This window comes from Pan paniscus, chromosome 8 (assembly GCF_029289425.2).
Source record: "Pan paniscus chromosome 8, NHGRI_mPanPan1-v2.0_pri, whole genome shotgun sequence".
NCBI classification, from domain to species: domain Eukaryota; kingdom Metazoa; phylum Chordata; class Mammalia; order Primates; family Hominidae; genus Pan; species Pan paniscus.
The window spans coordinates 12,933,528-12,959,907 of record NC_073257.2 but is presented as its reverse complement, the minus strand read 5'-3'; the positions used below and the strand labels follow the sequence as shown (position 1 = coordinate 12,959,907).

The 26,380-nt window shown below is 44.8% G+C and overlaps 1 protein-coding gene across 4 annotated transcripts in view; it reads left to right on the top strand.

Annotated features, from left to right (window-relative positions):
- DIP2C (disco interacting protein 2 homolog C) overlaps nucleotides 1–26,380 on the top strand; it is a 432,829-nt gene that overhangs the window by 245,389 nt on the left and 161,060 nt on the right. For all 4 annotated transcript variants that reach the window (XM_034929848.3, XM_034929851.3, XM_034929850.3 and 1 more), the window contains one exon: nucleotides 15,564–15,689. In XM_034929848.3, coding sequence (XP_034785739.1) covers nucleotides 15,564–15,689 — 126 coding nt within the window. The remainder of the gene's footprint in view (nucleotides 1–15,563; nucleotides 15,690–26,380) is intronic.

Below are 26,380 nucleotides of genomic sequence, written 5' to 3'. Positions count from 1 at the left end.
CACGTGCTGCCGGTGAGGCAGGAATGTAGAGGGCATCCTCCTTGCTGTCACGGGTTCCGAGCACTCTGCCACGTGCTGCCAGTGAGGCAGGAATGTAGAGGATATACTCCTTGCTGTCATGGGGTTCCGAGCACTCTGCCACGTGCTGCCGGTGAGGCAGGAATGTAGAGGGCATCCTCCTTGCTGTCATGGGGTTCCGAGCACTCTGCCACGTGCTGCCGGTGAGGCAGGAATGTAGAGGGCATCCTCCTTGCTGTCATGGGTTCCGAGCACTCTGCCACGTGCTGCCAGTGAGGCAGGAATGTAGAGCATATCCTCCTTGCTGTCACGGGTTCCGAGCACTCTGCCACGCGCTGCCAGTGAGGCAGGAATGTAGAGGGCATCCTCCTTGCTGTCACGGGTTCCGAGCACTCTGCCACGCGCTGCCGGTGACGCGGGAATGTAGAGGGCATCCTCCTTGCCGTCACGGGGTCACCTGCCATCATGGGGGTCACCATATAAGTTTCTCCTCTATGCCGAAGTTTAATTTTCTAGACTGAGAAGGTTTATCTTTCCTGAGTCAGTGTGGATTTACTGATTTTGATGAGATTCCTGCCCTGTGACCTGTGTTCTCTCTGAACAACTCAATTTTCTCATGGATTCCAATACACATAGTGTTACTTCCTTATTTACATCAGAATGATGCTAGGAGAGAAGGCGGCCTACAGTGCGGCCAAGTAGGACTGTGTAGCCTCTGTGATGTCCCCAGAGGAGGTGACAGGCTCTGTCTGGTGGGAGCTGCCCTGTCCAGAATGAGGGCAGTAGCCTTGTGGGGCCTTTTACATTTAAAGTGTTAAGATGATACATAAAATCATCCTCCTGCTTCATCACTGCACTTTCGTGCGGGTGGCTGGGCGGCTCTCATGCTAGATGGTGTGGGTGGGACTGTTGCCAGACTTGCAGACAGTCCCCATCACGTGCTGCTCTGGGGCCGCAGCTGTGGGAGGAGAGGCCACAGGCACAGCTGAGGACGCAGCATAAAGATGTCCCACACTAAAGAAAGTGAATTTTGGCCAGGTGCAGTGGCTCACGCCTGTAATGCCAGCACTTTGGGAGGCCAAGGTGGAGGAGGGCTTGAAGCCAGGAGTTCGAGACCAGCCTGGGTAACAAGGTCAGAACCCATCTCTACAAACGATGAAAGACTAGCCGGGTGTGGTGACAACACACCTGTGGTCCCAGCTACCCAGGGGGCTGAGGTGGAAGGATCACTTCAACCTAGGAGCTGGAGGCTGCAGTGAACTGTTGTCACATCACTGCACCCCACTCTGGGTGACAGAGTGAGACTCTGCCTCTAAAAAGAAGAAAAAGAATTTAATCTTGCTATCTGTGCCTCATCATTTCTAAAGGGGGAATTTTGGACATATCAATGTAGCAGAAATATATAGGATAGATTGGTTTCATTGGATTGGGTTCCTGACTGAAGGCAGAAACAGGTTAGGGGGCTGTAGTATTTCAGGTGAAAAATGATGAATCAAAATTTGTGAGATGCAGTGGAAATGGTACTTGAATTTATAGACTAAAATCTTTATATTAAGTCAGAAGACATCCTGGAAACTGAAGAAATAAGCATTTATCTTAACATGTTAGAAAAAAAAGTGAGACAATAATAAAAAGAATAAAATAAAATAGGAGATGCATAGACTTGTAGCTTCCAGTCCAGCACCTAAGGAGCTTGGAAGTCATCACGCTTGTCCTCTTGAGCAAAAAGCTGTACAAACCGAAAATAAGCAACTCTTCCTAGATCTGTCAAAGAATTGAGATTATAACCTCAAACCATTGTGCCGTAATTGGAGGTGGATATGTGAGCAGAGAGATGGAAAATCTAGGAATCAAAAGGCAATGCTGGAAATAAACACTGTAAGAGAAATGAAGTATGTTTTTGCTGGGCCCATCAATAGCCTGGACATGGCAGGTCAGAGAATCCAGTCCACATGAAGAAAAGACTTAGAGAAGGAATGAGTGAGGATAAAATAAAATCTCCTTGCCTTCACTCTGTCTTCACCATTTTGCACAACTCTCCACACCTCTGCTTTTGTGTGCAGTTTACCAAAGAATGAAACGGTGCAACAAAAATCCTCGTGGAAGGGAACACACATGGCCCTATGTAGTGGAGACAAAAGGGAGGGAACACAGATGGCCCCGTGTAGTGGAGACAAACGGTGGCCGTGGACAGGCGGGATTCCATGCAGCCTGTCTCGTCTGGCCTCTTGCACAGTTTTGGCTTCTCCCAGGCTTGGCTTTCTTCTCTGTCCTCTTTCCAGACTTGGGTCACACTAACGAGGAGGAGCATCTTGAGCTCTTGAACTTGCAGAGTGTTTTAATCGCCAGGAGACAGCTTGCTGTGAGTGCTTTCATGTAGTCACTCATTTACTCCTCACAGCCTCCCCTCAGGCAGGGACTCACTGCAGAGTGTTTTAATCTCATTTACTCCTCACAGCCTCCCCTCAGGCAGGGACTCACTGCAGAGTGTTTTCATCTCACTTAATCCTCACAGTCACCCCTCAGGCAGGGACTCTCTGCAGTGTTTTAATCTCATTTACTCCTCACGGCCTCCCCTCAGGCAGGGACTCTCTGCAGTGTTTTAATCTCATTTACTCCTCACGGCCTCCCCTCAGGCAGGGACTCACTGCAGTGTTTTAATCTCATTTACTCCTCACAGCCTCCCCTCAGGCAGGGACTCACTGCAGAGTGTTTTCATCTCATTTATTCCTCACAGCCTCCCCTCAGGCAGGGACTCACTGCAGAGTGTTTTCATCTCATTTACTCCTCAGGGCCTCCCCTCAGGCAGGGACTCACTGCAGAGTGTTTTAATCTCATTTACTCCTCACAGCCTCCCCTCAGGCAGGGACTCACTGCAGAGTGTTTTCATCTCATTTACTCCTCACAGTCTCCCCTCAGGCAGGGACTCACTGCAGAGTGTTTTAATCTCATTTACTACTCACGGCCTCCCCTCAGGCAGGGACTCACTGCAGAGTGTTTTAATCTCATTTACTACTCACGGCCTCCCCTCAGGCAGGGACTCACTGCAGAGTGTTTTCATCTCATTTACTCCTCACAGTCTCCCCTCAGGCAGGGACTCACTGCAGAGTGTTTTAATCTCATTTACTCCTCACAGCCTCCCCTCAGGCAGGGACTCACTATAGAGTGTTTTAATTACCACGAGGCAGCACTGCTGTGAGTGCTCTGATGTAGTTACTCATTTAATCCTCACAGCCACCCCTCAGGCAGGGACTCACTGTTCCTAATTTGTACCCAGGGAAATGGGGGTGCACATAGGTTAAGCAACTTCCCCAAGGTCACAGAGGAGCTGGGGTTTGAACCGGTGCGGCCTGGCTACTGAACCTACGTCTTCCTGCTCTGCTGCTGTGAAGCCATGTATCTACCTTGGAGGAGAACATTCTCTTCTGTTGACTCATGGTTGTCTTTGCCATTGGACAGCAGCCCCAGGCTGTGTGTGTGCTGACTGTGTAATGCTGTGAGCTCGGTGCAAATGGCAGGAGCTCTAGGAAATGGATTGCGATTTATGACTTCAGAAGATGGAAGTGAAGGGAATAGGTTTTTCTAAAGATTTAAAGCTGTGGATATACATAGTAATCTAGAATACTAGTAACAGCAATAATGACATCAAGCATAAAGGCTGCATTTGTATACTACCTCTTTCTCTGAGGGCTTCTCTCTGAGGGTTCGAGGGGTGCTCATGTTTTTATCTCCTGAATATCTCATTGCAATAATGACATCAAGCATACAGGGTGCATTTGTATACTACCTCTTTCTCTGAGGGGTTTTAGGGGTGCTGATGTTTTTATCCCCAAATATCTCATTGCAATAATGACATCAAGCATACAGGGTGCATTTGTATACTACCTCTTTCTCTGAGGGGTTTGAGGGGTGCTGATATTTTTATCCCCTTTTTAGTACTTTATCTCTTTTTAGTATTTTTAGTATTTTATCCCTTTTTAGTACTTTAAGAAATGCTGTTAAATGTATTTTAGTTAACCAATTTATCTAACACTATAAATGTAAGAAGTACCAACAAATTCTTCACTAGCAATAGTGATCTATTCAATGCTGCATGAAGCTGATCCTGAATAAGCCCTTCTCTTAATACATGGGTGCTTCTGGGTTCTTAGAGTGAAAGGCCTAAAGGGAGTGAGCTGTTAACAGCCACAGCAGAAAAAACGAGAAATATCTGCCTCTTTTGGGGTCACCAAATGCACCTCTATCAATTTATTGCCTCCCAGCTCCAAATTCACCCTTTGTTGCCTTCTTCAGAAACCGTGGATCTGAGCCCTGCAAATTCTGTTGAGTTGTGTTTGTGAAGTGTGACAGGCATGTGAGGACAGTGGTTTCACTTCTTAGTCCCAGGGCTGTGCACAGAGGCTCCAGCAGGTCCTGCTGCTGCTGGGGTCTCTGGCCTCTGTGTTGCATGGCAGCCAGCAGCTCACCTCCAGCTCCGACAGCTTTGTAGGAGCTTCTCCAGCAAGAGCCCTCCCTGCCTGAGATGGCTGCAGGCAGCGTGGTCTCTTTGGAGCCCCGGTGCTGTGTTTGCCCCGACAGCCCTGAGTCCAGCTCTACCTGTTTCATTCCCTCATCCCCTTCTCACTCAGTATTTATGCATCTCCTTCTTTTCTCTTTGCTTTGATAACACATCAATGCTGCTTTAGGATCCCAAACTAAAATCATCTTCCATTTACGTGAAATTGCAAGCCGTCACTTCCCAGCCTCTCTGTAAGTGGAAGTACCCTTGACCACTTTCAGTGCTCTTCCTCAAAGATACTTAGAAAATCACTGCCCTCTGTCCTGACTGCTGAGCCTCCAGATTATTTTCTCCTATCGTTTTAAGCATTTGTATTTCAGGCATTTGCTGGAGTCTATGACACTGTCTGTATGTCCACCATGACCAGCAAATCTTGTTACTTTTGTGACGTTTGCACACACGTCTGTTGACTCTGCTGCAATCTTGCCTGGTACCTTCACCCGAGAGATTTCTGTTTCTCATTATTTCCATTCCACGGCCTCTCATCTGGTGTCTCATTCATGTGGCCTGGTAAAACTGTATTCAGGGCATTTGTAATTAAGGCTTTGGAGGACGCTTGATCAGATGCTGTAATGGATTTCTGATGCTGCACAGCTGCTAGATTTCACTTATCAGCTCATTTTATGAAAAGGATATTGTGTTTTCAAGGGAATATTTGTTTTGTAGCAACCTGTTTATCCATGTTATATTTTCCTAAGAGTTCTTCATCTTATGAGCTCTTCTCAGAGTGATCTGGGTTTTATGCAGAGCTCTGTAAACGTCTTTGTTCTCAGCTCATACCCTTTCCAGCACTGTGTGTTCATCCAACACTGCACCCTTCCTTGCACTGCGGCCTCAGGCTGGCCAGGCCTCCCCGTGATCCGCTGGCGTTCGCTCTCAAGGGAGATGGGTCCATCCTGCCTTGTGCCCTGTGGTCAAGTCTCTCCTTCTTCTCTCGTCTCACCTGTGGGATTTGGGCCACTGGCCAGTGGACATACGGCCTTTTAAGCTGGATGTCATAAGAGACCTCCTCAGTAGTGGTGTGCGGTGTTTTCTCTGCAGGAGGGCACCAGCAGAGCCACCCGGCTGTGCTGAGGACCCAGGAGGAGCAGCGAGAGGAGCCAGGGGGCCATCGTGGCTTGGTTGCTTCGCTTGTCCCCTCTAGGTGTCACGTTGTGAAAGGTCTTTCGACAAAGCGCTTTCCATTTAATCGCTATTTTAGATGTTAGTGGCCGGATGCTCCTTTCTGGCTTGGATATTTTGAGTTGGACTGGGATTATTAAACTCAGCAACAACTTAGCTCATGGAGGTAGATTCTGACTCACTTTAGTCACTCATAATTACACTGTGTGCTTCAGAAGCTGCTCTTCACCCCTGGCCAGGTTGTCCTTTTTCCACGTGTTTGCCGTGTTTTGATGATGGGGTTAGCGCGCTCTCTAAGGGTCTGCACTGAGAAGACCCCTTAGCGCTATCCCGTTATCATTATTTGCCTTAACATTGTTCCATGTAGAGTCTGACGGAATCTTCAGGGTGCTGTTTATGGATGTTTTGAAGTGTCACTGTGCCACTGATTTCCGGTTAAAGCAGAATGTAGACATCTTTTTGCGATTGTTTTTAGTGACTCCACTGGTTTGTGTTGCTGTCTTCTGCTGTGCAGTCCACAGTCTGACATCTTTGTGGTCCCCACGCTTCCCTCCTGCTTGTGTTACCCGATCCTGTGGGTCAGCTGTGAGGAAACCACTCTCTGTCCTCGTCTGGAGTCGCCCCGAGCTGGGTGTGCTCGTCTCCTTGTGTCGCCCTGAGCTGGGTGTGCTGGTCTCCTTGTGGGCAAAAGCATTCTTCTGTTACTGTTTTCTCTCAGTTTTTTGACCAAATGTAGCAGACTTGTATATGGTGCAAACATTTTTAAAAATGTCTTTTGCCTTTATGCAAAAAAACCCGCATTTCTTCAAGATGTACCTTTCCTGTGTCTCCATCCTTCCCCAAATGATTGCTTTGTGTTAGAGGGTGGTGTGTGTGCTCTATGGCCTCATTCCATCAAGCACTGTATGTAACCTCTGATGGCAAAAGTGGTTACACTCAAGGCAAAAAACTTCGCAAATGTTGAAGAGAATGAACAAAAAACAATACGTTGTCATCTTGTCATCCTGAAATGGCTACTGTTAATATTTTGATGTAGTTCTTTCAATTCTTTTTAAGTAAAACTGCTTCTAACACAAGCACTTTAATTACATTGATTAAATTATAGTCAGGAAATAAGGAGAAAGTAAAAAGAATATCCAGTTTGGGGCAAAAAGAAAGACCACATAGAAAGAGGCTGTAAAACTCCCTACAACTTGAAGAAAAGCTGGGTTGTGGTTTTGTTTTTACTGCGAGAGACCACATGATTATTCTGGGCACTGAAGGGCGATAGGATAATACCCTGTGAGTGTTTTGGTGGCCGAGTAAATCCCAGTCCCACGTCCTCTTTCCAAGTAGACAAAGTGTGAGGTTTGAGGTAGTGGTTTGGTAACTTTTTGAAAATCTGTTTGTAGGACTGCACTGCGGAGATAAGGTTAACCTGACTTAGAATCGAATGATCTGTTCAGGCTGTGGGAGCTTTCTACACCAGGTGTACGTACGCCTGTTCCGGATGTGGTGTAGAAGGAACAGGGCTGGGAGGGTTTGTTGCTTCACCAGTCACCGCCCACAGGCAGGGGCTGGGGAGCACAGCCCGGTGCTGCAGAGATGGGCTTTGAGACTCCCTCCCTGGCCCTGAGGAACTCACAGGCTGAATTTAGACGATGCCGTTATTGAGGCATAGACAGTATATTTTATACCCACACATATGGACATATACATACATGTACGCACATACAGACCTGTACATGTCTGTGTGTGTGTAAGTGACAGAACCAACCTGGCTTTTGTGCTATTTCCTTCGTCTTTTTATTTGCCTCAGTTGAAACAACATGTGTTCCTTGTTGGAGGTGAGTGGTTTCATTGTTCCAGACCAGTCATGGAAATGCCTGCAATTATCAGTGTTTCTGTTTTCTCTTGGGAAGCTCTTCTGGGAAGGAAGTGTACTTTCCAAGGCTGTTGGTTGGCCTGTCGTCACCCTGGGGGTCTTGGTGTGGGTCACAGACCCAGGTGCTATGGCTGCTCATGCGTGGAGCTCTGTCTCTCTTGCTGCTGCTACTAGACAGCTGGTCACCAACAAAGTGTGTGTCCCAGTGGCCTTTCAGAAGAATTCTCTGCATCATTTTTATACAGTCTTTTTTCTTTTCAATGTCAACATTGTGTGTTGCAGCCAAGTGATATGTTCTGCAGAAGCAGGAAGTGTGGCCCAAGAGAGAAATAAGGGAATTGATCCATAACTGATACCAGCTTTTATACAGTTGAGCCATTGTAATTGATACGTAAACATCTTAAATCTGTAGAAGTGAGTCAAGGTGCCAGAACTTGACAAGTGCCAAATGTCTACGTGTGACCTCTCTTGTGTCGGGTCCACATCACAAGAAGAAAAGTCATTCAAATGCAACATGGGACCATTGTAATTTATACATAAACATGTTAAATCTGTGGAAGTGAGCCACGGTGCCAGACCCTGACAAATGCCGAATGTCTACGTGGGACCTCTCTTGTGTCGGGTCCACATCACAAGGAGAAGAGTCATTCAAATGCAACATGGAGTGGACGTGAAGCTTTCAGAAACGTCCGTGAATCAGAGCGACTGTTTTCCCATTTGCTGGATTCCCCATTCGAGGTGGTGAGATTCCTGTTCCAAGGCTCCCTCAATTTCCCAGCACCCATTTCACTCCTTCCTGGAGATAACAGAATCTCACAATGATATCTTGTTCTCAGATTTTCTAATTAGAATAATCACATATTTCACAAGAATAGGCCGCCTTACTCACTCCTTAGCCTGGAGTAAGCCACATACCACTTTTCTCTTTAAAATACTCACCTTTCAGGACTCTTGATAAATTATTTAAGAGTAGGAAAGTACCGTGACTTTGGCCACAAGCAGTATTATGTATAATATGCAAGTGTGTGCCTTGATAGCCACAGTCACTAAAAACAAATTTTCTCAGAAGAGAAAATTGTAAGCATTTCTTTACTTGATCGTTAATTTTGTTTGCCTAAATAACATCTTGCCTTTGTATGGGGAGGTGGAGAAGTCGACTTTTGTTACACAAGATGAGCTTGAAAGTCCCTTAAGTGGTAAAGGATGCCGCTGAGTATCGACGGGGGTGAGTGGGTCTTGCTGCCCCACTGTGTGTGATCCTGAGTATTGACAGGGGTGAGTGGGTCCTGCTGCCCCAGTGTATATGATCCTGAGTATCAACAGGGATGAGTGGGTCCTGCTGCCGCACTGTGTGTGATCCTGAGTATTGACGGGAGTGAGCAGGTCCTGCTGCCCCACTGTGTGTGATCCTGAGTATAGACGAGGATGAGTGGGTCCTGCTGCCCCACTCTGTGTGATCCTGAGTATCGACAGGGGTGAGCGGGTCCTGCTGCCCCACTGCGTGCGATCCTGAGTATAGATGGGAGTGAGCGGGTCCTGCTGCCCCACTGTGTGTGATCCTGAATATCGACAGGGGTGAGTGGGTCCTGCTGCCCCACTGTGTGTGATCCTGAGTATCGACAGGAGTGAGTGGGTCCTGCTTGCCCCACTGTGTGTGATCCTGAGTATCAACGGGAGTGAGCGGGTCCTGCTGCCCCACTGTGTGTGATCTTGATTATCGACGGGAGTGAGCGGGTCCTGCTGCCCCACTGTGTGTGATCCTGATTATCGACGGGGGTGATTCGGTCCTGCTGCCCCACTGTGTGTGATCCTGAGTATAGACGGGGATGAGTGGGTCCTGCTGCCCCACTGTGAGTGATCCTGATTATCGACAGGGGTGAGTGGGTCCTGCTGCCCCACTGCGTGTGATCCTGAGTATCGACAGGAGTGAGTGGGTCCTGCTGCCCCACTGTGTGTGATCCTGAGTATAGACGGGGATGAGTGGGTCCTGCTGCCCTACTGTGTGTGATCCCGAGCATCAGTGGGAGTGAGCGGGTCCTGCTGCCCCACTGTGTGTGATCCTGAGTATAGACGGGGGTGAGTGGGTCCTGCTGCCCCACTGTGTGTGATCCTGAGTATCGATGGGAGTGAGTGGGTCCTGCTGCCCCACTGTGTGTGATCCTGAGTATCGATGGGGATGAGTGGGTCCTGCTGCCCCACTGTGTGTGATCCTGAGTATCGATGGGGATGAGTGGGTCCTGCTGTCCCACTGTGTGTGATCCTGAGTATCGACAGGGGTGAGTGGGTCCTGCTGCCCCACTGTGTGTGATCCTGAGTATCGATGGGAGTGAGTGGGTCCTGCTGCCCCACTGTGTGTGACAAGCCCTTTGTTTCTGGCCTGGGAATGTCCCAGCTCTGTCAGCATGTTGGGCTGGTGCTGGCTCCCTTGTTAGTTTGCATGCGAGACAAAATCTCACACTTTTCACTCTTCTTGACATACAGATGCCGAAGCTTTTTACAAATTATTACTACATCAAACCCAAAATATGTAAAAGGGATATGAATATCACAACCAGTTGAGTTTGTTCTCTTGATGTGGTGTAGTTTTGCCTGGCACACTTGGCTCATCATTCAAAAATCAACGTAATTCACCACACTGACAAAAAATAAAGGAGAAAACCCATTTTATCATCTCAGAAGATGCTGAAAAACATCTGTTGAAATTTAATAGTCGTTATACGAATTTCCTGTCACATCAGGAACAGAAGGGATCTTTCTCTGTTTGATAAAGGCCCTTTCTGAAAAATGAGAGCTGACGCCCCTCCTCCATGGTGGCAGCCGGGGTGCTCTGCCCACAGTCGGGTGTCAGGGGAGCATGGCCATTCTCCGTGTTTCAGGTCTGCATGGCACTCACTGGGGCCCTCGTCAGTGAAGTGAGTCAGGAGAACTAAAAGGCACAGACTTGGAAGGCGTGAGACACTTGATTTACCGAAGACACAGGGCCTTATTTAGAAAATTTTAGGAAATCTAGAAACAACCAGAAATGGTGTGAATTTTGCAAGCATGCAAGATACACTCTTCACAACAGATGTATACAGATGCCCATTGGACCATGGGACTCTTCACAACAGAGGTATACAGATGCCCAGTGGACCATGAGACTCTTCACAACAGTTGTATACCGATGCCCAGTGGGCCTGTGAGACTCTTCACAACAGATGTATACAGATGTCCAGTGCAAGATAGACTCTTCACGACTGATGTATACAGATGCCCAGTGGACCGTGAGACTCTTCACAACAGATGTATGGAGATGCCCAGTGGTCCTGTGAGACTCTTCACAACAGATGTATACAGATGTCCAGTGCAAGATGGACTCTTCACAACAGATGTATACAGATGTCCAGTGGACCGTGAGACTCTTCACAACAGATGTATACAGATGCTCAGTGGACTGTGAGACTCTTCACAACAGATGTATACAGATGTCCAGTGCAAAATGGACTCTTCACAACAGATGTATACAGATGCCCAGTGGGCCTGTGAGACTTCACAACAGATGTATACAGATGTCCAGTGCAAGACAGACTCTTCACAACAGATATATACAGATGTCCAGTGCAAGATAGACTCTTCACAACAGTTGTATACAGATGCCCCGTGGGCCATGAGACTCTTCACAATAGTTGTATACAGATGCCCAGTGCAAGATAGACTCTTCACAACAGATGTATACAGATGCCCAGTGCAAGATAGACTCTTCACAACAGATGTATACAGATGCCCAGTGCAAGATGGACTCTTCACAACAGATGTATACAGATGCCCAGTGCAAGATGGACTCTTCACAACAGATGTATACAGATGCCCAGTGCAAGATGGACTCTTCACAACAGATGTATACAGATGCCCAGTGCAAGATGGACTCTTCACAACAGATGTATACAGATGCCCAGTGGTCCCATGAAAGGCGCTCACCAGGGGTCATTTGGTAAGTACAACTTAAACCCATGAGGTTCCACTTCACAAGAGTGGAGGAGGAGGACGGTAGCAGGTGCTGGTGAAGATATGACAGGCTGGATCTCAGACTGATGAAGACTTAAAATGGCATGGACACTTTAGCAAACAGTGTGGCAGTTTCTTTAAAATGTGTACACTTACCATATGGCCCAGCAGGTATGCTGTAGATGTTCACCAAGGAGAGAGGAAAATGTGTGTCCGTGTAAAAGAATGCACATTATCTCCAGAGTAAATTCTCATAGCCAAAAACTGGAAACAACGTAAATCTCTCTCAGCTGGAGAAACATGAGCAAATTCTGATATATTCATACATTGTCCTAGTTCCCATCAGGAAAAATGTACAAAATACTGAAACCAAAATAGGCAACGGGGATGAGTTCCAGGAGCCTTGAATTGAGCAGAGAGTGAACACCATGCTGTGGAGTCCATGTGATGGTGGAGAATCTACACGAGTGTCAGGTGACGGAATAGCACCAAGAAACACTCCTCATGAATGAACAGTGGCTGTCTCTGGAGTGAACACCATGGCGTGGGCTCCATGTGATGATGGAGAATCTACATGAGTCTCGGATGACGGAAGAGCGCGAAGGAACACTCCTCATGAATGAACAGTGGCTGTCTCTTGAGTGAACACCATGCCGTGGGCTCCATGTGACGGTGGAGAATCTACACGAGTCTCGGGTGACGGAAGAGTGCCAAGGAACACTCCTTATGAATGAACGGTGGCTGTCTCTTGAGGGAACACCATGGCGTGGAGTCCATGCAATGGTAGAGAATCTACACGAGTCTCGGGTGATGGAAGAGTGCCAAGGAACACTCCTCATGAATGAACAGTGGCTGTCTCTTGAGGGAACACCATGGCATGGAGTCCATGTGACGATGGGGAATCTACACGAGTCTCGGGTGACGGAAGAGCACCAGTGAACACGCCTCATGAATGAACAGTGGTTGTCTCTTGAGGGCCAGGATTGACCGGGAGGGGATGTGTGGGAACTTTGAGGCAAAAGATTTGATCAGGGTAATAGATAGATTTCCACTTATCAAAATGCACCAAGTGTACTTAAGATCTGAACATTTCACTGTGTATACTTTGTACTCCCGCCCTTCCAAAAAAAAACAATGAAAAAATAATTGTAAATGAGCACTGAACTCTATTTGATAGATTTTTCACAGTGGTACTAGATAGCAATTCTGAAAGCATTTCTGTATCTCCAGGCTTAAGCAAATAAGCTTAATAAATTAGTGAATATATTGAGGGTAACAGGAGCCAGGTTTCTTTTTTGGCAAGAGAGGTAGAAATAAGAAAAGGCCAAAGCCTGGAATGGATCATGTGGGATTGGGTTGCAGCAGGAGGTACCAGTATGAGCTGGTGGCTCCCGACAGATGTAGACAGGGACAGAAGTGCCTGTGGATGGGTGTGGGTGTACATGTGTGTACACGCATGTTGTGTGTTCTGCTTGCTGGCAGTGCCCAGCAGCAGAGACCCCCAGTGACAGCACACCCGGTTCCTAGTCTTAGCTTCCAAACACCATACTTCACTAGCGGGAGCCCTGGTCCCAGGGCTGGGGAATCCGGTGTCAAATCTGGAACCAATTGAGCACCAAAACAAACCATGATAATTATGAATTATGACCCACCAAGCCAGACTCCATGAGTTCATATTGACAGAAGTAAATGAGTGATGAAAGATAAAATGAGTAATTATTTTTAAGTGAATGTAGAAGATCTAATGATTTAGAAGGAATGGCAGGAAATCATCAGTGGATGCTAAAACTAGTAGTGAAGCATCGATGAAAAACAGAATATGTACATAGTGTCACGGTCTCTCCTCCCAAATCTTAATTGCAATGTGAGAAGTAGCATCTTTGCTTTGGAGGAACTTAAGCACCACCTTCACTGAGTTGCCGACATTAACATTGCCACAAAGGACAGACTTCTGCAGTATCTCTGCTAAAATGCATACTCTTGAGTCTAGTCCGGAAGATAACAAAATAAAGGACAAGCTGTAAAATAACCAACCTGTATTCTTTAAAATTTCCAATTTCAAGAAACAAAAAAGCTGAGAAACTTGGATTCACGAAGGGTAAAAATCACTTGACAAATAAATGCAATTCATGATTCTGGATTGGATCATAAAATAGGAAGACAAAGTAAGAAAATTATGGAGACAGTTGGACACCATTTGAATGTGAACTTTGTATATGACAGCTAAATTTCCTGATCTTGAGGAAAATGTATGTGAGAGAATATTCTTGTGTTTAGGAAATACATTGAAACATTTAGGTATAGAGGGATATAGTATCTGAAATTTATTTTCATTTGACTTAGAAAATTCATAGGGGAGCGGGGAGAGCAGTGGTGTAAGATAGGAGCAGTTGGTGAGCCTGGTAAAAGTTATATGGGAATTCTCTACACTGGTCTTGCAGATTTTCTGTGTATGTGAAATTATATCCAAAAAGTTTAAAATGGAGAATATGCAAAACAAAAAGTGATTTGTGGGAAGTGAGTGGACTGTGTCACCTCATTGATGAGCCCTTCAGTTTTTGGCCATGAGCTCAAGTCAGTCACATATTGATTTTTGACCTGGGAATTAGAAAGAGTGGCCAGAAAACCAGGCTCTTTATCTAGTTAGGGAGAGAAGTACGCACAAAGGCTGACCAAGACCAAGCAGTGTGATGAGCTGATTGTGGGCGTGATGCAGCAGGTCTGGGTCCTGTCTCAGGTGGCAGCTCGCGGGGTTTAAGCAGGAAAGACATGTCTGATTCCCTTTCAGTGGGATCATTCTCACAGCTTCAGAGAAGACTGCCTCATCCTGGGGACCCTTTCCCCCAACCCGTCTTCACTCACACTGGCCATTTTGGTTGGTGGTGATTTTATTCTGCTAACACTGTTCTCACTCACAGTTTAGGGCCTTTGAGTGGGTTTTTGCCTGTGTCTCGAAGATTCTTGTCTTGAAGCCTGTTATTCTGATTTTGTGTTGAGACGGTTCTTCCCTGGCTTCACAGTTTGGAGTTGCCACTGCGTCTGTCTCTGCTTTAATTCTCTACCCCGTCTGTCACCTGTCTTGTCCATTAGGAATTGGCCTGCGTGAGATGCTGTGACACTGTCTGCCTTATCACCACTGCGTTCCCAGCCTTTAGGGACTTACAGAGGAGGCACTTGGTGAATGTGTGGAATTAATGTAATGGATTCATAGCTACAAAGTGTGTTAATGGTTGTATTAGTCCATTTTCACACTGCTGATAAAGACATACCCAAGACTGGGAAGAAAAAGGTTTAATTGGCCTTGCAGTTCCGCATGGCTGGGGAGGCCTCAGAATCATGGTGGGAGGCAAAAGGCACTTTTTACATGTCAGCAGCAAGAGAAAACGAGGTAGAAGCAAAAGCGGAAACCTCTAATAAACCATCAGATCTCATGAAACTTATTCACTATCACGATAATAGCACGGGAAAGACGGGCCCCAATGATTCAATTACCTCTTCCTGGGTCCCTCCCACAACACATGGGAATTCTGGGAGATATAATTCAAGTTGAGATTTGGGTGGGGACACAGCCAACCCATGTCAATAGCCAACACAGTCCTGGCCTGTGGCTGGTGCTCAGCTGAGCTGTGACCGTGGCTGTGTGAGTTGGGGTGCGAGGCATGCACAGCCTCTCAGCAGCACAGTGAAAGGATTTGGAGGCTTGAACGTGTGACCTACAAAGAGATCTCCAAAGATCAAGGTCCATTCACCCTAAAAAGACAAATCTCAGTGCAGTTTACAGCCAGTGTTTGCTTATGGATATGGATTCTGTGGTAATAAAATAAATGATTAAAAGTCTGTGAATGAATTTTAATGTCTTTACTGGAATTGTAAACACTGATTTTCTTTCCTCACCCACCCATCTGTTGGTGAGTTTCAGAAGGTGGATGAACTGTGCTGCAGGGACAGAGAGGAGGGTGCAGCTTGGCCTCTGGGACCTCAGCTGAGCACTGAGTGACTGAGCTCTCTCCGTTTCAGACGTCCACACGGAAGCTGTCCAGGCGGCTCTGGCCAAACACAAAGAGCGGAAGATGGCAGTGCCTATGCCTTCCAAACGCAGGTCCCTGGTCGTGCAGACCTCGATGGACGCCTACACCCCTCCAGGTAAGGGACACGCTCCCCGACATGGCCTCCTGAATGTGCTGGGCACCTCAGAATTGACCACTAGCCCAGCAATCAGGGGTTTTTGCTTTCAAAATAATGATGTAGTAATGCAGATTTTGTGAACCAGAAGTCCAAAAACAGTGTTGTATGAGTTAAACGTGGAAGGAAAAGTAACATTATTATGTATCTGTATAAATACACATTTTTAACTTTTCATCAAGACTCATACATATGATACATACCAGTAAAATCTCAAACAATTTTATTCATTTAATTCTTTGTAGGGAAAAGGGAAGAGTTTGTACCCCTCTGGGTGGAATTGGACTTTTCTTCTGATTAGGCTGGTGCATACATGTTCTCAAATCTTCATATAAATGTGCTATATTGTTGTATTGTTTTAGAACAAGCAAATTGGACAATTTAGGCAGTTACCCAAATCACGGGTCATAAACCTTGCCTGCAAGTTGCCAGATAGTATTTTAGTTCCTGCAGGCCATAAGGTCTGTCACAACCACTCAGCTCTGCCCTTGGAGTGTGAAAGCAGCCATAGGTGATAGCAAGTGGGTATGGCTGTGTGCCAATAAAACTTTATAAGAACAGCGGACCAGATGTGGTGCACAGACGTGCCAACCCCGATCTGAATTACTGAAGGTAATAGCCCATTTATATTTGTGTTATGTAATACTGCTTTTATTTAATCTTGAATTTTACATAACTACCCAAATTCTCTATTTTCTCTGCCCAAATAATTATAAACTACATCTCATGATCTTCCCACCCAAGTAAAGCAGAAAGTGTAGTTATCCAGATACTTGTTAGAAACATGGATTGAACCTACGTTGTTTGGTGTTTAGTTTCTGTGATTTTGGTTCCAACATTATTCATGTGATAGTTGCAAGCTTGTCTTCTCAAAGGACCTAAATCACCTTACATCCCACTTTGAAGCTACACACCACTTTGACACCATTTTTTTCTCCACTACAAGAGAAACTTAAGGTACAATATGAATAGTTGAAAATGTACAATTTTTTGGGAGTATTTTTACTTTTGAAGTTTAGCTTGGTCTTGGCAAGCAGTGAGACAGAAGGACATGCTTCAGATCAGAGCTGAGATCAAGCATATGCCCACATTATTCCAAGTAGCTCCTGAGTATTCACCTTTATACCTTTACTAATGAAGGTACTGAGATTGATAGGACAGAACTTAAAGAGTGCATAATTTGGGGTTTTTGTTGTTTTTTGTTTGTTTTGAGACAGGGTCTTGCTCTATCGCCACGGTCAGAATTCAGTGTCATGATTGCAGCTCTTGGCTCACTGCAGCCGTGACCACCTGGGCTCAAGCGGTCCTCCCACTTCAGCCTCTCAAGCACCTGGGACAACAGGTGCATGCCACCACACCCAGCTAATTTTTAAGTTTTTGTGGAGACAGGGTGTTCCTATGTTGTTTTTGTTTTTCATTTACACATGCGTGATCTTCGTCTAAAGAACACAGTGCCAGCGGGCAAGGGAGTGAATGCTGTGCTAGCAAATGCCAGCAGGCAAGGGAGTGAATGCCGTGCTAGCAAATGCCAGTGGGCAAGGGAGTGAACGCCGTGCTAGCAAGGTTGTTGGCAAGGGAGTGAACGCCGTGCTAGCAAATGCCAGCGGGCAAGGGAGTGAACGCTGTGCTAGCAAGGTTGTTGGCAAGGGAGCTCTTTCTGCCAATGTGCTCCCTTGGGCTCCTCCTTTTCTTTATTTTAATATTAAGCAACAGCACGTAATTAGGGGCTAGGCACGGTAGCTCATGCCTGTAACTCCTGCACTTTGGGAGTCCAGGGCAGGCGTATGGCTTGAGCCCAAGAGTTCAAGACCAGCCCGGAAAACATGGCAAAATGTACCAAAATGCCTTTTGTACATTTTGTCTCCACTAAAAGTACAAAAAATTAGCTGGGCCTGGTGGTGTACACCTGTAGTCCCAGCTACTTGGGAGGCTGAGGTGGAAAAATCACTTGAGCCTGGGAGGCAGAGGTTGCCGTGAGCTGAGATGGCACCACTGCACTCCAGCCTGGGAAACAGAGCAAGACCCCATCACAATTAGAAAAAAATAACGATAATAAATAGAGACTCTTTAAAAATGATTAGGCCAGGCATGGTGGCTCATGCCTCCAGCCTCAGCACTTTGGGAAGCCAAGGCAGGCAGATTGCTTGAATCCTGGAGTTTGAGACCAGCCTGGGCAACATTCCAAAACCCTGTCTCCACCAAAAATACAGAAATCAGCCAGGCATGGTGGTGTGTGTGCCTAGTCCCAGCTGCTCGGGAGGCTGAGGTGGGAGGATCACTTGGGCCCAAGGAGGCTGAGGCTGCAGTGAGCCATGGTCATGCCACTGCACTCCAGCCTGGGCAACAGAGGAAGACCCTATCTCAAAAAAAAAATGCTTAATCCTGTTTGTTTAGTTTATGGTTATAATTTGCCAAAACTTATGGTAAAAAAAATGTTATTTGTATGTGTTCTTTGTGTAACTAACAAAATGGACTTAAAAGGATAACCCACTTGAAATATTTTAAACCGAATTCTTGGCACTAACCGGTTATTTAAGGCAACAGGCATTTTTCTTGACCACTTTTTATAAGAGAAACGATGAGTTTGAAATGGAAGAAGCAGTGTGGTTATTTGCTTGCTTATTTCTCGTATTGAATCCAACCGCTGATAAATGTTACTGGGTCCTGTGTGATGAATAACCTCATTGTACAGATGTCTTTGCAAAATACAAAAGAATATTATTTGAAATGTTATTTTTGTGAAATATTTGGATTTATTTGACTAGCATTTTTATATAAACCATAAAAAACCTTCTGTAAATTTTCATCAGGAGTCCTCGTGATATCACATGGGGCAGTTTTATACAATCATAAATGTCAATATCATAAAAATTTTTTACTCCCAGCTATTTTGTGCTTAGCAGTAGTCTGCATGTTTATTACCCTGCTTACTTGAACAAAATCTTAGCTGCATTTTCTTACCTATTTTTCTTGGTTGTTGGTAACAGTGGTTAGATCTTATCTCAGTTTCATTGCTCTTCAGAGAATATTCTTGAAGTTTATCTTCTATGAAATGACTGGCTGCTGACCAGGATCATTTTCTGGAGAAACTCTCATTAGCATTGTCACAATGCTAATATTCCATGGGTGAAACTTTCCCTTAATTTTCAAATGTAAAGATACAAGAAAAATTTGCCAAAACTTCTGCTTCTAGCCATGATGAGATAACAGGGACCCAAATCACACCTCTGCCATAAACAACTGTAAAACTGCACAAAACGAATGAGATGGCTGTTTTAAGTCTGTGACTACAGCTGTGCCAGCCAGAACTTGAGGGCAGGAGAATGAATGAGACGCACAGACAGTACACTTGCCCTCTGCCTGGAGAACACCTGCAGACCGTGGCTCAGAGAGCTCAGGTGTGAGTGGAGCATGGCCACCCTACCACGTCCAGGAGGCGGAGATCAGAGAGAGCTCAGGTGTGGGTGGAGCATATCACCCTACCATGTCCAGGAGGCGGAGCTCAGAGAGTGCTCAGGTGTGGGTGGAGCATATCACCCTACCATGTCCAGGAGGCGGAGCTCAGAGAGAGCTCAGGTGTGGGTGGAGCATGGCCACCCTACCATGTCCAGGAGGCGGAGCTCGGAGAGAGCTCAGGTGTGGGTGGAGCATATCACCCTACCATGTCCAGGAGGCGGAGCTCGGAGAGAGCTCAGGTGTGGGCGGAGCATATCACCCTACCATGTCTAGGAGGCGGAGCTCAGAGAGAGCTCAGGTGTGGGCGGAGCATATCACCCTACCATGTCCAGGAGGCGGAGCTCAGAGAGAGCTCAGGTGTGGGTGGAGCATATCACCCTACCATGTCTAGGAGGCGGAGCTCAGAGAGAGCTCAGGTGTGGGTGGAGCATATCACCCTACCATGTCCAGGAGGCAGAGCTCAGAGAGAGCTCAGGTGTGGGTGGAGCATGGCCACCCTACCATGTCCAGGAGGCGGAGCTCGGAGAGAGCTCAGGTGTGGGTGGAGCATATCACCCTACCATGTCCAGGAGGCGGAGCTCAGAGAGATCTCAGGTGTGGGTGGAGCATATCACCCTACCATGTCCAGGAGGCGGAGCTCAGAGAGAGCTCAGGTGTGGGTGGAGCATGGCCACCCTACCATGTCCAGGAGGCGGAGCTCGGAGAGAGCTCAGGTGTGGGTGGAGTATATCACCCTACCATGTCCAGGAGGCGGAGCTCGGAGAGAGCTCAGGTGTGGGCGGAGCATATCACACTACCATGTCCAGGAGGCGGAGCTCGGAGAGAGCTCAGGTGTGGGTGGAGCATATCACCCTACGATGTCTAGGAGGCGGAGCTCAGAGAGAGCTCAGGTGTGGGTGGAGCATATCACCCTACCATGTCCAGGAGGCGGAGCTCAGAGAGAGCTCAGGTGTGGGTGGAGCATGGCCACCCTACCACATCCAGGAGGCGGAGCTCGGAGAGAGCTCAGGTGTGGGTGGAGCATATCACCCTACCATGTCTAGGAGGCGGAGCTCAGAGAGAGCTCAGGTGTGGGTGGAGCATATCACCCTACCATGTCCAGGAGGCGGAGCTCGGAGAGAGCTCAGGTGTGGGCGGAGCATATCACCCTACCATGTCTAGGAGGCGGAGCTCAGAGCTCAGGTGTGGGCGGAGCATATCACCCTACCATGTCCAGGAGGTGGAGCTCAGAGAGAGCTCAGGTGTGGGTGGAGCATGGCCACCCTACCATGTCCAGGAGGCGGAGCTTGGAGAGAGCTCAGGTGTGGGCAGAGTATATCACCCTACGACGTCCAGGAGGTGCAGCTGAGAGAGAGCTCAGGTGTGGGTGGAGCATATCACCCTACCACGTCTAGGAGGTGGAGCTCAGAGCTCAGGTGTGGGTGGAGCATGGCCACCCTACTACGTCCAGGAGGCGGAGCTCGGAGAGAGCTCTGGTGTGGGCGGAGCATGCCACCCTGCCAAGTCCAGGAGGTGGAGATCGGAGTGGGTGCAGGACTGGAGCTCTCCACCCATCCACACCAGCAGCAAATCAATCCAAGCCTGCCCATGGTTACGATGACCCAGCAGTGCCTGCGCTGCCTGCTAAAACAAGAGCTGGAAAGCTTCCGAAGAAGCTTACGGGATCCTGAGCGTGTTCAACACGTTACCCACAATGTGCAATATTCAGCAAATAATCACTGCATACAGAGAGAAACCGGAGGTAGAATCTGTGGTCAAGAAAAAGGCAGTAAAATGTGCACACACATGCAAGATGGTCTCTGTCACTCACCACACGTGGCGGCTGAGTACATGAAGTGCGCCCAGTCTGAACTGAATTCGCTGTGTGAAAGACACCAGTTAATATAAAAAATAGAAAATATTTTCTTTGTATTTCTTATTAAAAGTATAGTATGAGCATTTTGAGTTAAAAGTATATTAATAAAATTAATTGTACCTGTTTATATATTTATATATATATGAGGCTACAAAGTAGGTTTAAAGTTCTATATAGGATTCTCATAATTCTCTTGGAAGGTGCCAGTCTAGATGTCTCATACAGCAAAAGACAGAGTTTTTAAATCTACAATTATAAATATTGCGGGAATCAAATTAAAATGTGTCAAAGAACAAAAAGAAAATATTTTAATACTTGAGCCAGAGGAAGGGAAGACACTTTTTATTACAATGGAGTTGGGGAGTTTCAGGTTCCATACGTGATAATCTTGAGAATTGTCACTCCCTCCTCACAGGTGAAAAGCTGAGCAAACTGAAAACTCAGCAGCTCTTCTTAAACCTGCAAGAGACATGAGGTCACAGGCAAGCCACTGTCCCCAGATTGGGTGGACAGGTGAAGTGGAGAATCACCATACACTGGAGCAGAAAGCTCCAAGGAACCCCCGCTGGGATTGGAAAACCTGAACTGGAATTGACAAATTGCTGCAGTGAGGTTGTGGCCAAGTCTGAGAGTTAAAACCTCCAGGAGACCTGTGCATACGGGGCCATGCTTTTGTGAGTTGTGCCATCAGAAGCTCAACCAGGTTCTCGAAGTAAATATCAGGGAAGAATCCCCTCATACTTACTACAGGGGACGGAGAATAGGAATCATTTTCAAATATGCAGGAGCACTCTTAACTAGGTGTACCTTCCAGAGAAGCTAGTTAACTAGAGACTAACCTGGTGGGGTTTTATCAAAGCCTTCTGGCCTGGGGGAAAGGAAATATCCAACTCCAACCTCCAGAACTGAAAAGCAAAGAGAACACTAAAAAGCAAAAAAGAACAGAGTATCCAAGCACTATGGGACGACTACAGAAAGCATAAAATATGCGGAACAGTAATACAAGGAGAAGAATGAGGAACAGAAGAAGTATTTTTAACATTAATGGCTGAATTTCCTCAGATTAATGCCAGACACCAAACCATTGATTCAGGAAGCTCCAGAAACACGAAGCAGGATAAATGTAACGACAAAAACAAAAATAAACTATACTTGGGCATATAATTTTCAAACTATGGCGAATCAAAGATTTTTTAAAAACCCCAACAAAGAAACCAGAGTAATCTCCTTCCCTATAGAGGATCAAAGATAAGAATTCTATTCAACTTCCCCTCAAAAACCACAAAAGCAAGAAGTAGAGTGAAATTTTTAAACTATTGAGAGGAAAAAAATTCCATTAACCTAGAAGTCTATACCCTGTGAAATTATCTTTCAAAAGTGAAGGAAAAGTAAAGACTTTCTCAGACAAAAATTGAGAAATTTGTTGCCAGTAGACCTGCATTGCAAAAAGTGTTCAAAGTTCTTTAGAGAAAATAGTAGAGGTCAGTAACTCAGCTGTGCATAAAGAAAGGAAGAGCAGAGTCTGTGTACAGGGGCTCACACCTGTCACCCTAACACTCTGGGAGGCCAAGGCGGGAGAATTGCTGGAGGCCGGTTATTTGAGACCAGCCTGGGCAACGTAGTGAGACTCTGTCTCTTAAAAAAAGCCAAACATGGTGGCTGACACCTGTAGTCCCAGCTACTTTGAGAGGCCAAGATGGGAGGGTCACTTGAGCCCAGAATCCTTTTCAAGGCTGCGGTGAGCTATAATGATGCCACTCTACTCCAGCCTGGGCAACAGAGCAAGACCTTGACTGTTAAGAAAAAGCATCAAAGAAGGAACAGTGAAGGTAGGAGAAAAACTTTCATTTTTCTTAATAGATTTAACATAACAGTTCATTCATAATAGCGACAGTGTATTTGATTATATGCTTATGTATATACCATATACACACAGTTAAATGTAAGTGAAATGAATGACAGCAGTGATACAAGGGATGGGAGAGAGCAATTAGGATTTAGGATTATTTTGTTTTTATAGTGTGCTTGCATTATCCAGAAAGCAGTATAGTGTCATTTGAAAGTGGGCTTGGGTTACTTGTGAATTTATATTGCAAATTCCAAGGCAGCCACTTAAAAAAAAGTAACTGATACGCTAAGAAAGGAAAGAAAATAGAAAATGCTCAATTAAGACCACAAGAAAAAAGAAAGAAAAAGAAAAAAAGACAAAAGGGCAACAGATAGAAAATAGTAACAAATATGGTAGATATTAATTCAACTGTATATCATTACTCACTTTCAATGTCAGTCCAAATGCACCCAACTATATATTGTCTATATAAGAAATCTACTTTAGATATAAAGAAATATATATAGATCAAGAATAAAGGGATAGAAAAAGATATACATGTTAACACTAATTTATTTATTTATTTTTATTTTTATTGAGACGGAGTCTTACTCCTTGGCCCAGGCTGGAGTGCAATAGCCCGATCTCATCTCAGTGCAACCTCCGCCTCCCAGATTCAAGCGATTCTCCTGCCTCAGCCTCCCGAGTAGCTGGGATTACAGGCATTTGTCATCATGCCCAGCTATTTTTTTTTTTCCTATTTTTGTAGAGATGGGGTTTCACCATGTTGGCCAAGCCAGTCTTGAACTCCTGACCTCAGGTGATCATCCCACCTCGGCCTCCTAAAGTGCTGGGATTACAGGCATGAGCCACTGCGCCCAGCCAACACTAATTTTAAAAAATGGAAGTGGTGATATTAATTTCAGACAGAGCAGGCTTTACATCAAGGGAAGTTACCAGAGATGATTATTTTCTCCAAGAAGATAAAACAATCCTTAAATGTATTTTTGCCTAAGAAAGCATCAAAATGCCAAAGCAAAAACTGATAAACTTCAAGGAGAAATAATTAATCCAGTATTATAGTTGGAGACTTTAACACCCCTTTATCAGAAATGGACCAATTCAGTAGCCAGAAAATCAGTAAGGACAAAATTGAAATCAACAACATCCTCAGTCAACTGTATATAATTGACATTTATAGACTATTTTCTCCAACAACAGAATGCTGAACATTCACCATGATATACCACGTTTTGGTCCATAAAACACACCTTAACAAATTTAAAAGAATAGGAATTAAACAAGTATGTTCTCAACCACAATGAAGTAGAAATAAATAATACATGACTGGAAAATATTAGGAATTAAACAATACACTTAAAAATAATGCATTGCTCAAGGAAGAAATCTGAAGATTTCTTTAAAGTTTTGAAGTAAATGAAAATGAAAACTTTTTAAAATTTGTGAGATGCAATGAAAGTAATGTTTATAGGGAAATTTATAGCTTTAAATGTATATGTTAGAAAAGACTGAAATCAATAAGCTCACACCTTAGAAAACTAGAAAAAGAACAGCAAATTAAATTCTAAGTAAGCAGGAGACAAATAATGAAAGAGCAGAAATCAACACATTGAAAACAGAAAATCAGTAGAGAAAATCAATGAAACCAACAGCTGGTTCTTTGAGAGAAAATCTATAAGCCTTTAACAAGAAAAAGAAATACAGCAGATAAATTACCAATATCAGAAATGAAATAAGGGACATAACTACAGATCCCATGGACATTAGAAGGATAATAAATATTATTAAAAACTCTATGGCCACAAATTTGATAGCGTGGATGAAATGGACCAATTGCTTTAAAGACAGAATCTGCCAAAATTTGAACAGGAGGAAACAATCTGTGTAGGCCTGTATCTGTTAAATTGAATCAGTAGTTAATAACCTTTCAAAACAGGAAGTGCCAGGCCCAGTTGGGTTCATTGGTGAATTCTACCAAACATCTAAAAGAAATTATGCCAATTCTCTACAATCTCTTTCAGAACATAAAAGCTGAGGAATACTTGTTAACTCATTCTAAGCATCATTTTAATACCAAAACTGGAACAAAATATTACAAGAAAACATCTCTCATGAACACAGATGCAATAACCTTCAACAAAATATTAGCAAATTAAATCCAACAGTGTAAAAAAAAAAAAAATTGTGCACCAAAACCAAGTGGAATTTGTTTCACGCATCCAAAGCTGCTTTAACATTTGAAAACCAATTAATGTAATTCATCACATTAACAGGCTAAAAAAAAGGAAAAGCATTTGACAAAATCTAACACTCATAATAAAAGCTCCCAGCAAACTAGGAACAGAGGTCACCTTCCTCAACTTGATAAAGAATATGGACAAAAAACCTATTGTTAACATCATACCTAATTGTGAGAAACTAGAATTTTTCCTGCTAAGATCCAGAACGGGGATCAGGAAAAACAAGGATGTCTCCTCTCACCACTTCTTTTCAACATTGTACTAGAAGTCCTAGCTAATGCAATTATGACAAGAAAAATAAATACATATTCATTGGGAAGAGAAATAAAACTTTGTTCATAGATGGCATGTTTGCCTATGTAGAAGATCCAAAAGAATTGAGTTTAATATACAAAAGTTCAACGAATTTCCTGTTTACCAGCAAAGAACAAGTAGAATTTGAAATAAAAAAGTGGCTCATGTCCATAATTCCAGCAATTTGGGAGGCCAAGGCAGGCAGAACACTTGAGGTCAGGAGTTCGAGACCAGCCTGGCCAACATGGCAAAACCCCATCTCTACTAAAAATAATAATTTTTTAAAAAATTTCCAGTAGCACTCCCCAAAATGGAATACTCAGGCATAAAATCTAACAAAATATGTTCAAGATCTTATGAGGAAAACTACAAAACTCATTCACAGAAAAACTAAATGGACAGGTAGTCCACGTTCATGGATAGGAAAACTGAATATTGTCAAGATGTTTTCTTTCCAATGCAGTCCCAACCAAAATCCCAACGAGTTTTTTTTTTCAATATCAACACACTGATTCAAAAGTTTATTTGGAGAGATGAAAGACTCAGAACAGCCACTTCAATATTGAAAAAGAAGAGCAAAGTTGAAGACTGACACTATCCAACTTCAAGACTTACTATAAATCAGTGATAATCCAGACAGTGTGGTATTGGTGAAAGAACAAACAAAAGGATCAATGGGACAGAATAGAGAGCCCAGTAAGAAAATACAGTCAACTAAACTTTGACAGAGGAACAAAGGCAATACAGTGCAGCAAACACAGTATTTTTAACAGATGGTACTGGAACAACTGGACATCCATATGCAAAGAAAAACACCAAACCTAGTCACAGACCTTACATCTTTCAAAAAAATTAAAACAGATCACAGAGCCACTGTCCTCATTAGTATAGTGGTGAAATATTCCTGCCTGTCAAAATAGATGACAAATGTAAAATACAAAACTATAGAATTCTTAGA